The sequence below is a fragment of the Denticeps clupeoides genome, chromosome 5 (genome assembly GCF_900700375.1).
Source record: "Denticeps clupeoides chromosome 5, fDenClu1.1, whole genome shotgun sequence".
Lineage (NCBI taxonomy): Eukaryota > Metazoa > Chordata > Actinopteri > Clupeiformes > Denticipitidae > Denticeps > Denticeps clupeoides.
In genome coordinates this window covers 15,970,067-15,983,381 of record NC_041711.1, presented here as the reverse complement: position 1 = coordinate 15,983,381, position 13,315 = coordinate 15,970,067, and the positions used below count along the sequence as shown (strand labels likewise).

At 43.9% G+C, this 13,315-nt stretch overlaps 2 protein-coding genes across 3 annotated transcripts; one reads left to right on the top strand and one right to left on the bottom strand.

The window, feature by feature from the left end:
• The first annotated feature begins 689 nt into the window (after nucleotides 1-689).
• mmadhca (metabolism of cobalamin associated Da) lies at nucleotides 690-3,313 on the top strand. Its single transcript, XM_028981651.1, has 8 exons — nucleotides 690-779; nucleotides 1,207-1,257; nucleotides 1,341-1,470; nucleotides 1,588-1,805; nucleotides 1,894-2,002; nucleotides 2,303-2,424; nucleotides 2,519-2,605; nucleotides 2,727-3,313. The coding sequence occupies exons 2-8, from the start codon at nucleotides 1,249-1,251 to the stop codon at nucleotides 2,946-2,948; spliced, it is 897 nt and encodes a 298-aa protein (XP_028837484.1). The 5' UTR covers nucleotides 690-779; nucleotides 1,207-1,248; the 3' UTR covers nucleotides 2,949-3,313.
• Nucleotides 3,314-3,322: 9 nt separating this feature from the next.
• lypd6 (LY6/PLAUR domain containing 6) lies at nucleotides 3,323-11,578 on the bottom strand. Of its 2 annotated transcripts, none has more exons than XM_028981652.1 (5): nucleotides 11,312-11,578; nucleotides 5,110-5,286; nucleotides 4,564-4,662; nucleotides 4,332-4,462; nucleotides 3,323-4,089 (listed from the first exon to the last, which is right to left on the bottom strand). In XM_028981652.1, exons 2-5 carry the CDS (start codon nucleotides 5,225-5,227, stop codon nucleotides 3,922-3,924), a joined length of 516 nt encoding a protein of 171 aa, XP_028837485.1. In that variant the 5' UTR covers nucleotides 5,228-5,286; nucleotides 11,312-11,578; the 3' UTR covers nucleotides 3,323-3,921. The 2 variants fall into 2 exon arrangements, with proteins under 2 accessions (XP_028837485.1, XP_028837487.1); XM_028981654.1 differs by lacking the exon at nucleotides 11,312-11,578 and adding an exon at nucleotides 11,137-11,287.
• Between the last annotated feature and the right edge of the window lie 1,737 nt (nucleotides 11,579-13,315).

Below are 13,315 nucleotides of genomic sequence, written 5' to 3'. Positions count from 1 at the left end.
GGCCCTGGGGCCCAGAACCTCGCCACATCCTATTCACTAACTGTATGTGTCACTCCCTGTGTCACGCACTTGTTTTTTCCTGTTTTGTCCGTGTCCTGTGTGACAGCACTGTCACAACGAAAATGTCTTAATTCGTTTATTATTTATTTGCAGAGGTCATCTAACCTATTTAACAAGGGTACTAGACATCTCTGCTATCTCTTAATTAAAAGCACAGAGAGCATCGTCGCTAAAATTAATCAGAACTGAGCAGCAATTGTTCACACAATGACTCTGAATCTGGATATTTTGGTTACTTCCGACCTTCCATATCTGGCGTATATATCATTATATTATTATTTAATTACAACTATACAACTATAACACATAACATCCTTTTCTTAAATGCATTTGTTTATCTATCATTTTGTAGGGAAGATTTTGCCGGCCATTGCTCGAAAAATCTTGGTATTTGCTGACATCTGCTGGATGCACTTTGTAGTAGACACATTTATCAACACATTTTGTGCTATAATTGCCAGTGTCGTAATACAACCGTTCTGAAATAGCATGCATTATCGAGTGAGTTTACGACATAATGAAATATATATATGTATACACACACACACACACACACACAAACACACATATATATATTGGAGCGATATAGTGAGGCCATAGTTTTTCACAAATCCGCTAGGTTTGTCCCTCGCGTTGCTCCGTAGCCGGAGAGTCATGAGTGCGCATGTGCGTACGTGACCAGTACAACTCCAGCTAAAAACAGGGCCGAGAAAGCAGGGGTGAGTACACTGTGTTCCCTTCTTTTAGTTTTACACGATATTATTATTAATGATTACAATCTATATGTTTTTATTACGCATGGCTGTGGTTTCTCGACGCGTTTATTTCGCGATGTGTTTTGATTCCTCGAGGTCATGACACTTGAAATTCAAACAGAAGTGAGTGTTTGAGCAAAACAATTTACGATTTACGAAAGTAAATCTTGTGTTGCGTTGTTAATTACAGACATTACTAGTTTTTTTAGAATACCTTAATAATAAGAATTGTTCAGCTTTCTGATTTAGTAGCTCATTTTTTTCGACGTTTGTTCACTGTTATAACGGGATGTTAGCTTTGTTAGCATGGAGAACATTGTTGAATCATCATGTTTTTACAGATGAGCGTAGTGAGTATAAAGTTGAACTCGTCCTGTTTGTCCTCCTTCAGCTGTTTCTACTCTGTGGGATCGGAAGAGGGGGCTTCGCCAGGATGGCAGGTGTAAGTCCCGCAATCCCACCTCTGTCCTGCGTGCCGCGTCACATGTCCTGTGCTGAGTGCCCCTTTCGCGTGTCACCCTGCAGGTGCTTTGCCACAGAGCCAGACTGGTGTTGCGGGTGTCTGGGATCGTTCGAAGGAGCCCTTGTGCCAGAGCCTTTTCTGCTGCCGGCTCCTCAGATGGGCCGTATATTGCGGTTGCATCCCAGGAAACTGGTAAAGTTGACTTGTCTCGTGTCTCCACAGCATTTAGCCCTTTAAAATCTGTTATGATCATGATTACAGATTAATGAAGTCCTAAAAAATAAATAACTGCATGTTTTTTTTTTGTAGGTCCCAGAACTGTGTGGCCAGATGAGCAGATGGGTCCGTTCGGCCCCCAGGACCAGCGCTTTCAGCTGCCTGGCAACGTTGGCTTTGATTGCCACCTCGAAGGCACAGGAACCCAAAATAAGGGCCCTGTTCACCGCACAGTCCCTGATGTGCTCTCTGCACCAACTAACTCTGACAGGCACGAATTTGTGCTGGCACAGTTTGTCAGTGAGTTTCAGGTAATGCAACTAATAACAAATAAGTGCATTGTTATTATTACAATTGTTCATATGCTTTACACAACGTTTTATTGGATTTCTTTTGTAGGACAAAGAGGTTCCTTTAATGGCACAAAAAGTCAGTAGAGCCGAGCACTATTTTGAGCACTTAAACATTGAGTGTTCAATGCATTCCTGCCCTGAGCTGCTAAAGAAAGGTATGTGCTGATAAATGTTGTGATGGTGATTTTCATTAGTAGTGCAGTGCTCATTACAATAATTATGGCACAACCTCTGATGCGGTTTTAGAATTGTTATTCCACAGTTTGCCACAAGAGGGCATTTTGATCATACTCACAGAGGCAGTAACTTCAAGTTTTAGAAAAGACTGGGGGGGGAAGGGGGGCAGATTTTTTTAAACAGTTAAACAGATGCTCAACACCTGGCGACAGTGATCTCTAGCTCTACAGGATATCAATAGAATCGGATATGATTGATTTCTGATGTTCTTTTGATAGATTTAGAGTTGTTTTTCCCCATGGCCCCAACCAGTGCCATCACTGTTGTCACTGTGAGCCAAAAATACAAACCGTTGTGTGGTGAGGAACTGAACAAAGACCAGGAACAGCTTCAGAATAAAGTGAGTGATAGGCCAGCATTACATAAAAGTACTTCAGATAGATATTTAATCACTCATTTATCTGTTCATGTGATGTTCTCACGCTCTTGTGTAGTTTATTAGTGGTGCTAAAGAAATCTGCTATGCACTTTGGAGAGGTGGATTTTGGGCTGATTTCATAGACCCATCAACTGGACAAGCTGTGAGTCTTTATTGTTCGTCACACAATAGGAACCTAAGCTGTTATTATTTATACAGAGTTGCCTGTCTTTGTCATTAAAGTGATTTGTTTAATTTTTCCCCCCATTTGTTTTCCTCTGCAGTATTTTGGATATCAAGCAAATGACAATATCCTCAACATTGAGGAGCCATTGCACCACCAGGGTTTTCATATTGAAGACTTGGGCACTTGCACAATTATCCAGCACGTCTTACAGGGGACACGAGGGTTTGTGGGAACCCTGTTCACTAACGCCCCCTCAAACAGCTACATTATGGAGAGACTTCAAGGACACATTAGTGCTCTCGAAGATGTGGACAACTAAACTTTATCTTCCCCTTAGCAAATTTTTTTTTTTTTTTTTTTTTTTTTACAAACAATGTGAATTTTCTGCCTCTTTTGCTGTTTATTGGATGGTTTAAGATGGAATTGAAAAAAAGAACTGGGAATATCAGTTAATCCCATTCACAAAGTGCTTCTCTTCTCCAAAAAATAGATTTTACCTCACTTTTATATTTATTATTTTTGTTTTAAAAATGGTTCAGTTGTCAATGAGAACAGCTACAGGCATTCACATTTGCCTACTCGGGTATTTTCCATGAAACCCACTTGACCTGTATAAGAACTATGAACACGACGGCACTATGTATGGAATGTTGGTATGAGTAAAATAAATTGTCTAAAAAATTATTTTCAGTGTTCACAAAAACAAATTTTCCCTTTTATTGAAAGCATGTTGAACTTTGCCAGTCCTAAGTCATGAATATATATATTTTTTTTACATTTTTTGCAGTGTACAATCTATAGATATTCCTCCTGGTCTAAACATGACCATTGAACGAATGCAGTTTACTATCAGGTTAATTGCACAACTGGAAATTCATGGGCTGTGCCTGTGTTCCTCAGTCAAATTAGAAGGAAAAATAGATGAGCTGTGTGCTGTTGGTGATGTTTTCTCAATGCAGGAAAATTAATCACTTTTTTTTAATAACTGCTAATCCATGGTAAAGCATCCATTAAAGTAATATATTTTTTAAATAAAATTAGTCTTTGTGACAGTGTTTGGCACATTACAGGAAGTAATATCATTGGGAGAAATCATTAAAAAAAGTAATAAATAATGTATTTACACACTTATCACAAACATCCCATATTATACATTTTAAAACAGTGACCTAGGGAAAAATATAATTCATTTAATTAACGGTTATAAATGCAAAGTGTCCATAAACGTTAATACTGTCCACTCCTGTCAAATAGAACACATCATGTACAACTTGTAGCCTACGAATAAAAGTTTAGATGTAGCTGTAAAGCATTATGAAAATGATAGTAAAACGGGGCATCCACACTTGTGTGAGACTGCAAGTGCTATTGAGGGGTGTGACAGTGGAAAAGATGGCTGTGCTCTCATTTTTCGGCACCGGCAGGTTGCAGATGTTTCCTTCGCAGCAAGAGGTGCAGACCTGTAATCAGAAGACAAAAATTCTTATCAATGATTTTGCAACGGCTAGCTGATTGGTCAGTGGTGGCCCAGCGGGTAAGGACGCGGACCCATAATCGGAAGGTTGCTGGTTCGAATACAGAACCGCCACGGTGCCAATGAGCAAAGTACCGTCCCCCCCACACACACTGCTCCCCGCCTTTCATGGCTGCCCACTGTTCACCAAGGATGATGGTTAAAAGCCCTCGCGTCACCCAAACGTACCCTGTATCCTTCATGACCGGCCTCTGTGCAGCCAGTAGAGAGGCACGCCTCCAGTGCCACACACCGTTTGGTGACAGACACACTGTCCCCTGCAGGGCTCATTGTATGATGCGTGTAGCAGTACCTGGTCTCTAAAAAAAAAAAAAAAAAAAAAAAAACGTCAGTAGTTTTCAGTTCTTCGATGCGCTTCCCTTATGTAGAGCCAGGATTATTGGTCATTTGGTTAACATACCATGTGGGCAGTAGACGTCTGGAGCCCAGCGATTGCAGTCATAGTTATCGGCTGCCTCCTCACAGGTAAAGCATTTAAAACTTCCGGGGTAAGGGGTGGCTGTGAATTCAAATGAGGGGGAGCTCATTAAGGCCCAGTCATTCTGACATGATGCTTCATTGGTCATCAATGCACATGTAACATAACAACTTATCAATAAATAGTAGATTCATTCTTATTTGTCATCATCATCTCATGCACACTGGTTTTCCAAGCATGCCTTACTGTCCCCTGAAGGAAAGCGATATTTGTGATTTACTTCTTACTGATTGCTGCAGCATTGACAGAAATGGACACACATTTTTGCAAACGGCAGCATTACCCCATTCATGGAGATAAATATATAGAAATAAATAAAATAATAAGGACTCCATGGCAGAATGTTTTAACCCCAGTTCTGCCTTCTTAGTGGCCAAATGATGAACAGGGCTGGTCTTAAACAGTATAGGCTGAGATGAAAATGTCACTTGGAACCATGTCTGTTATTCTAGATCCTCACAAACATACTTGATGTGTGGAGGTAGATGATGTCTTTTACAGTGAAGTCCCTCGACAGTGCCGTGTCCAGCCAATCAGAGATCAATGTAAGAAGCAGGACCCAGGCCACCCTTGGCCAGGGATCCATTGTGGGAGGCAGCCTCAAACATCTATTGTTCAACTTAAAACAGCAAATGTCCTCTGTGCCTGAAATCCAAAGGGGAGAAATTAGGTGATGTTGCATTTGTGAATTAAAAAAAATATATATATGTGTGTGTGTGTGCAAATATTGTCAGTGGTGCTGACTGGCCGTGTCATTAACTGTTTTAAGACCTGAGTTGCATTCGTCCCTCAGGTTTAAAGGCATGTTTGCATACAAACATTCAGCATGAACTTGCTTATGAAGGATAAATGAAGAGCTGGTTCCCTGCTGGCGCAATTAACATGAATCTGAAATGAACTACCTGGAAGAGTGAATCAAGCTAAATTAACCCCGAGTGAGAGCCCCTAATTGCACTCACTAAAGATATCCCTATGTCATTACTTTCCACAAAAACTCATCAGGAGTTTTTTTTTTTGTTTTTTTTAGGTGGATCTAACTTTGCAGGACACACAAAAAAACCATGCGTCTGCTGAACCTGTGCCTGCTTGGCCATCAAGAGTTCACAGCTCACCAGTAGACCCTCAGGCTCATTCCCAGGCTGTTTAATAAAGAAAGACGAGAAGCAAGCAGCAATCCCCACAACAGGTCAAATCTGATTAGTATTAGTGTGTGCTGTCCTTCTCCCTGCCAGCCTAAAGGACAATGGCATGCCTTAGCAGAGGTATGTTATCCACCCCACTCCAGACCTCCTTTACTTCCATGCCAGTGGCCACAGAAAATGGCTTCACAGGCCCATGAGTAAAGCCCCCTGTGCTGGGATCCGTCTGCCTCCTGACCCTGGGAGAGTTTACGCAGCACTAATGCGAGGAAGTGTCGACGCAGGCCTAGCTGTGTCCTCACCAGCCGGACTTGGAACCAGAGCAGTATTGAAGGTCCCGGGCATCCCAGGGAGCCTGCTGAGATGGAACCCTAATGAAAGAATTTGCTGGGCTTACTTTTATTTCTATTTTACCTTTGTGCATTAGCGTTAAGGAACCTAGCCATGCGGGGCCAATAGCACACCCCGGGCCTTAATGTTAGCTGATTTATAAATGTTCAGAAAAGCCCTGAGGTGAAAAAAACTGAGCGAAAAAGTAATATAACCGGAGAGGGAGGAGGGGGGGAGTACGAAGGAAGAAACTGATCCTGTGTGTAAGCATTATTGCAAACATTTAATAAGTAAAGAAGTGCTAAGCTCGTGTGTTTTATAGCAAGGAGCTGAGCTCCGTGGGTTTGGCAGGTGGACTTCCGGGGGCGTGGGTCTTCCTGCCCAACCTCATTATGAAACGGCACGGAAAATTTCTGAAACGGCACGGACACTGCGCTCTCATGCCTGGCATGTTCTGCATACATGCAGGTTGTGCCCCCGGCAAACGCCTAATCATGCGCTGCGCACAAAAAAAAAAAAAAAAAAAAAACGCTTAGGCTGTCATGCAGAAGACACTCCACACCCCAATCGCTTGGACATGTGAAAGCCTTTAATAGATATGTTCTTTCATCCATGATCGCGGGCCACAAGTTTCTCCATTCGTAAGACGCAAGGCGAGGGAAACAATAGCGAAAGGTCACTTATGGTGTGTGACCTCCAACAGCTTAGCAGTTTCTTCACCAAGAAGCACAGTAGCCCTCGCAATTATGCTGCGCACGTAATGGTCAAACATAATTAGTGTGCCGCTCTGGGTGCATCATGTAGGCATTTAATGGGCCTGGAGCTGCGACAAATCCCCCCCCCAAAAGTGAGCTAATGCGTTGGTGCAGTTTCTGCCGATGGTTTAATATAAAACTCCCAATTCGCAAAGGCCAGGCGGGGTACGCTAGGGGCCATGGAAAATTAACACCCGCTCAGTTAATGAGTTTCTTTTGTCTTATTGTTTTTTTTTTTGCAACGAACAACGAAATTATTCCCATACCAATTATACAAAGCAGAGGTTTTTTTTCTTCGCCACTCGTGTGGTCATTTGACAAAAATTGCAGAATCAGAAGGTTTGAATAAACACAGACATGAAAGAAAAGTTGAGTGGATTATTTTGTCTGGCCTGGCTGGAGTGCACGGGCTTTGGATTAAATGCTGCTACAATAAGACAAGATTTACCATCAAGATTTATGCGGGAATCCTTTAGATCCGGCCTACTTGGAATTCCGTCTTAATTGCTTCTTTTTCTTTTGTTGTCAAACTCCTGTGGCCACGTTTGACTGTTTCTAGGTTCATAGATCAAGGGCAAAAAATTGTTATTTGTTTGAACCGTATAGTGGCTCCTTTTTTATAGTTGAATAAAGTTCTCCCCCTAGCCGAAACAAGATCTCATTATTCATTATTCCTTAAAAAGAGAAAGAACGAGTCTGCACTTTGTAGTCTTCAAGCTGCGGCGGCAGAAGAACCTGTCTGATTGCTCTGCATGCCATCAGATTGAACTCATAAATATTAGCTCCTTCTGTTGCCATAAAATCTATGCAAACTATAATCTTCTGATGAACCGATGTCATCAAAATCCGATTTTCTGCGCCCTGGTGAGCCAGAGCCCGGACCCAGTGGGTCGGGGGGTTGGATCTGCTGTTTAATGATCCTGTCATGGAGAAGCAGGAGGGGCACTTGCACAACAGCCTTTTTAATCCCAAACTAGAATAGAAACAGAGAAGGACCGAGGGCCAAAACAAAAACAAACCAGTCACGCAGCCGTGATGCAACAGGCAGCGTAATATACATGCAAACACAGGGGAACACAATCGCGGCACGCATCAAGACACAAGGGTCAGCAGTTCGTGGGGTGGGAGCACCGGCACAGCGGGGTGTTGCCAGGCACCCCAATTTTCTGGCTGGAGCAAGAGAAAGGCGTGGCTGTGGCAATACGTGTCCTCAGACCTTCTATTAGCAGTGCTAGCTGAGGACGCCACAATTAATGAATGTACTTTTAACATTAAAATAGGTTTCTAAGAAACATTTCATGTTGAATGGGATCATAACCGAAACTACTGACAATTATCATTGTTCTCCATTAGAAATAGATATTTCTCGTAATCATGCAAGGAAATAATTGAAATATTCTTAAAATTTCTAATTTGCTTTGGCATTTATTGAGTTAGAATTTGCAGGTTATTCATAGCAAACCCATAACATGTGCAGTACAGACCTGGCTAACCTCTGTTACTGATGCTTTACGACACCGGGGCTGGAAAATTCACTCAGAGGACTGAAATCACTAGAAGCAGGAATAACAAGAACAGGTCATGCAACTGTAGGCAGGGTCTGGGCCAGACGGTCTACCCTACTGTATAGGCCAATCCATGTGCCATAAATCAGCACAATACATGCAAGGAAGCAACACCGCAGTACAGCATCTGAGCGGGCAGGATGTGCCATCATGGGTGGCAAATGGCATCACAATAATCCTAGGAGAGCGAGGCAGAAAGCTGAGCTGATGGTGAAGGGGGCAGCCACTCGACGTTCCACAGTGACACAGGCCGCCACTGTGCTTCCCCTCTCTCTCTCTCTCTTTCTGATAGGCCTCCACCACAGGTCTCATGCCGCACGCCAGCCTCTCGGGCTCAAGAGAAGCTCACAGGAGCGAATGCTCACCTCTCCATAAGCCCCTTTGCCATATTGTGATGACCTGAAGGGTTAAATTCCCCTTTGAGAACAGAGGAACGCTAAATCCCTTCAGAAGTCAGGCATGCGAGCTTCCTGCCGATGGTCCGGGGGATAATGGGGGGGATCAGGGAGAAATAACGCTGCCCTGTGCAGAGACGGAGAGGCGGGGGGGCTTATCCGCGGGGTAAAAAGACTGTACGCCACTAATTGGGATGCGGAGAGGAGACCGCTTCCAGCTGCTGGGATCGGGGTGACCCTGGCCAACGGCGGTCCAGGCATCTGCTGAAGCGTGGCACTGTTACTCGGAGAAGAGAAGTTACCGTCACATCTGCTCAGAGCCGGCCGTAATGAACTGGAACTTTGACACAAAATGTCAGAGTGTAAATGAATAAGTAGCGGGTGAGCAACTGAGCGCCAGGCGGTGGAGGAAAAGATCGGCGTCCCATTGTGGCAGGGGATCGTTACTCCACACTGGGAGAAAATGAAAACCATCTGTGCCTCAAATGAGCTCGGCGCTCACCACTGCTCGTAAAGACGACAACTAAAAAGCATTTTCCCGTCCTGTTTTCCCAACGTCTATCAAAAGCTACGCCAAGAGCTCACTGCTTGGTCGAGATTCATTGACGATACCAAACAACACCATAGTAAAGTAACCGTGAAGACCTGCACCGAACTAATCGTGGCGTGAGGGCATTTCCTCTATGTCCGGAACAAACACTCAGCCGGCGCGGCTTTATCTCTTTAGCCTGGCCCGAGGAGAGAGGATATGAGGTAATGGAGCGGGTGAGTGGGTGTCTGCAGGTTCGGTTATCTGCTGGTCCACCTTTCTCTTATCCAGCCGTCTTCTTCTGCTTCTCATGAGACGCATGAGACGAGGCGGCAGCGGTGACTGACGTACACGAGCCCCTGCTGACTTCTACTCGCAGCAGGCCCCTCCGGCACAGGAAGCAGCGCAGCTTCTCTGATGAGGTACAGCGGGATTCATGCAAATGCCAAATACATTCTTTCCTGCAGATTATTCTGTCCGAGACACAATGAATCATGAAACAAATATCCTGTTTATTCAAATAGCTGACAATTAATTCAACTTAATTAACTTTAAATGAACAAATATGGTTCAGGCCATATATATTAAGTTAAACCAGATTAATTACTTTACTTTTTTATCTATATCCAGTACGTTCCCTGCGTGGGCAGTGGTGGCCTAGCGGTTAAGGAAGCGGACCCGTAATCGGACGGTTGTCGGTTCATATCCAGAACCACCAACAAGGTGCCACTGAGCAAGTTACCGTCCCCACACACCGCCCCCACTCCCCAGGCGCCTGTCATGGCTGCCCGCTGCTCACCAAGGGTGATGGTTAAAAGGAGAGGTCACACCGTGTACTGTGCTTCACAATGACAATCCCTTCAATTTCACTTGTCCTCCTTTCACTTAAGATCTGCGCTATACACCATACTTGGTAAAACTTAGCTTCAAGATCAATTTACAGCCCATATTGTTTTTTGTTGGCATTACTGTAATCTGATTATACTGCAGTTTTAAATGTTGTATAGATTTACAGTCATTCAACACTCCTCCTGTTTCCAGATATGAACACCATTTCAAGCTGTATGCTCTCAGTCTTAATATCATTATGTCATGTATGTTATGTGTGCCTTGATATGCTTGTGTTCTCTCATCATATGCATGTTCTGTATGAACAGGCTTAAGAAGGCTTATTACTATTCTATTCTTATTCTAAATTACACACACACACACACACACACATATATATGTATATATAAAATTTGGTACACACAGAATCTTCTGACGCACCAGGTAGAGAACAACTGGCCATTGACTGGCATGATGCATGGAAGCGGGACATCAGAGAGGCACATCACACCCCCGCTCCGTTCTGGACACACTAACCGGTTTTTAACGTTTGTTTCGGGAGGCTGAAGCGTCACCGGCCGCCGAAATCTGACTGCTTCTGCCATGCACCTGCTGCACACACTCATCACGATCAAACGCTCTCCTCACACACTCATCACACTCACACACTTACACGGGTGTAGTTTTTTTATCCTGGTCTTGGCCTGACATCTGTATTATTATAAGGCCTAAACCTATTCCTGCACTTAAACGTAAACCTCACTAACCAAACACAGTGTTTGGTGATTATGTTCTGTAATATAAACTGTTTTTATTTTACTACTGACAGGCAAAATGTCCCCACTTTAATGCTTTTACTACAAATCTTCCACCATTGTTAATTTGGGGAAAACACACACTTACCGACAAGTACAACCCTCAACAGTCAGCGCAACAAAGTTCTGAAAAACACACCCAGAGTGCACGAAGGGTCCTCGTATCGGTAAATACGTCCAAGATGTTACCGCGGTGCAGGCAGGCAGACGGGCCGAAGAACGAAGCTGTTGACTCGGCGCAGCGCAGTAACAGCGTTCGCCGCGGCTCCAACTCACTTCGCGCAGAATGCCGCGCACCTTTGGAGGAAACTTACCGCCGAGGCTCCTGTTGCTCCGCTGCGTTCGGCTCGGCTCGGTTGGGCTCGGCTCGGCTCGGCTCGGCTAGGTTCGGCTCGGCTCGGCTCGGCTCGGCTCGGCTGGGTTCGGCTCGACTCGGCTGGGTTCGATTCGGCTCGACTCGGCGCTCCGGACCGCCGGCGGAGAGCTGCTGAACGCGGATCTGCGCTGCTGAAAGACGCGCGGCGCTGCGGGGAGGCGTCATCACAACATCAGGACACCCAACACGGTCCCTCCCCAGCGTGGCGCCCCCTAACACTGTCAAAATACTCTTTATATTACTCACTTTATACACTTTCATTATGAAATGCGTCATTATTTAATGCCTGTTGGGCAATTGCGCTAAACTGACTTTGGTGTCGTAATGCAGCCAAAGACGAACTTGGTAGGACTGCATAGGACTGAATAAATACATTTATTCTTTTATTTTAAATAGCACATTTTGAGAAGAATTGAGAAGAATTACGAGACTGTAGTGCGGGTTAAAAGGGCACGAGGGGCGAGGAGATCAGAATGTTACTGGGTGAAAATCGCACAAAGCCGCAATGGACGGCATGAAACAACATCTCTCTTCTTCTCGCCCGCCCTTTCTGCTCTGCTTTTTAAATTAATAAATCAATAATTCTAAAGCGTAAACATTCTTTCTAAGGCGTCTTTCCAAAAGCACGCAACAATGCCGTCGCCCTCTTGTGGATAACGTGAGGACTTCACAGTCTTTTGTTAAACTTTTTAAATCAAGTTCTCTACAAATAGTGAACATTATATACTAAACTGAAAACTGATAAAGAATCATGGTTCTGGTCCATGCCAACAACTCAGAACCTGGTTTCCCAGTACGTTTGAAAGGAAGAGTGACAGCGATCATGTGACCATGTGACAATGACTTCAGGACTGTGATGTTTTTGGTAAACCTGACCTAGGACTGTACCATTAAAGCCTTTAGAACAACTTTACAACAAAATGTAGTGCAGTTAATTAGACATTAAAATGTTTCGGTTAATCAGAATCGTGGTTTGATTTGTCCTTTGATAAAACCCTGCTTATAGTAGAAATGTATGATCCAAGCACATAATTGACTATTACAGAGAAATAATTTTCACCTGAGAACAGGAATCACAGCCAGTGGAGGAGCTTCCCTGAGGCAGTGCAGTCGACCACACAGCCAGCAGCAGCTCAGGGGCCTACATGCAACGCCCGTTCTGCCCCCGAGATTTATCACCCAGTCGGAGAAAGCATGATGTAAACTGCAAACCACGACTCAACACAGCAGCTTTTTTTCCTCATGCATTCGCACCAAGATTAAACAAAAGATGCATTAAAGAGGAGAAATAGCGGAACTTGCAGACATGATGGCCGTGTTATTTGCTGTGATGTATGATGGATTTATGGACATGGTACAGTGCGATGACCTGCTTTTTCCACCTCTCATAAAAATGAGAACTGCCTGCCATTGTCCTGGACCGTGTGAGAGTGTGTTTCCTTTTTCCTTTCTGGAACAGAGGTTGACAGTTTGGCCAAGAATCACCATCACATAAGGAAAATGTATTTTTGCATTGTTGTTCTTAACGCAGCACAAATCACGCAGCAAGGAACAGTAACCACTAAACCATTAAAACGCATTGCATTACAATTTGCTGTTACAAAAGAGTTCAGATTTTCTTTGGGAACCCTAAACCACATTATAAGTCCTGCCGCTAAAAGGGAAATGCCACAAGACATTTTTCCTGAATGCATTCTGGGCCACATCCAGCAGCAGATTAATATTTAGCCTTTTGAAAGTCCACCATTATCTTTCATCTTGTGGCACATGGGCCCGTTCTAAATTGCCCCTGGTATTACTTGTTAAGTCTGACTGGCAATTCTGAGGTAAGTGTAAAGGGTTTAAATGTGACATAAGTAGAGATTCCGTTTCCACGGTTCTGTTGTCTAGTAGGGGAAAGAATTCTGAAGAGACTTCTTGTACTGGAAATAGCAATCATTTT

What these genes read in the sequence shown, in the direction of transcription:
- mmadhca (XM_028981651.1), top strand. An exon ending in AGTTTGTCAGTGAGTTTCAG is followed by an intron (nt 1,806 to 1,893) that starts GTAATGCAACTA and finishes TTTCTTTTGTAG; the next exon opens with GACAAAGAGGTTCCTTTAAT. An exon ending in ACCCATCAACTGGACAAGCT is followed by an intron (nt 2,606 to 2,726) that starts GTGAGTCTTTAT and finishes TTTCCTCTGCAG; the next exon opens with TATTTTGGATATCAAGCAAA.
- lypd6 (XM_028981652.1), bottom strand. Translation starts at nt 5,227, where the DNA reads ATGGATCCCTGGCCAAGGGTGGCCTGGGTCCTGCTTCTTACATTGATC. An exon ending in AGACGTCTACTGCCCACATG is followed by an intron (nt 4,463 to 4,563) that starts GTATGTTAACCA and finishes TTTTTTTTTTAG; the next exon opens with AGACCAGGTACTGCTACACG. An exon ending in CCGGTCATGAAGGATACAGG is followed by an intron (nt 4,090 to 4,331) that starts GTACGTTTGGGT and finishes TTCTGATTACAG; the next exon opens with GTCTGCACCTCTTGCTGCGA.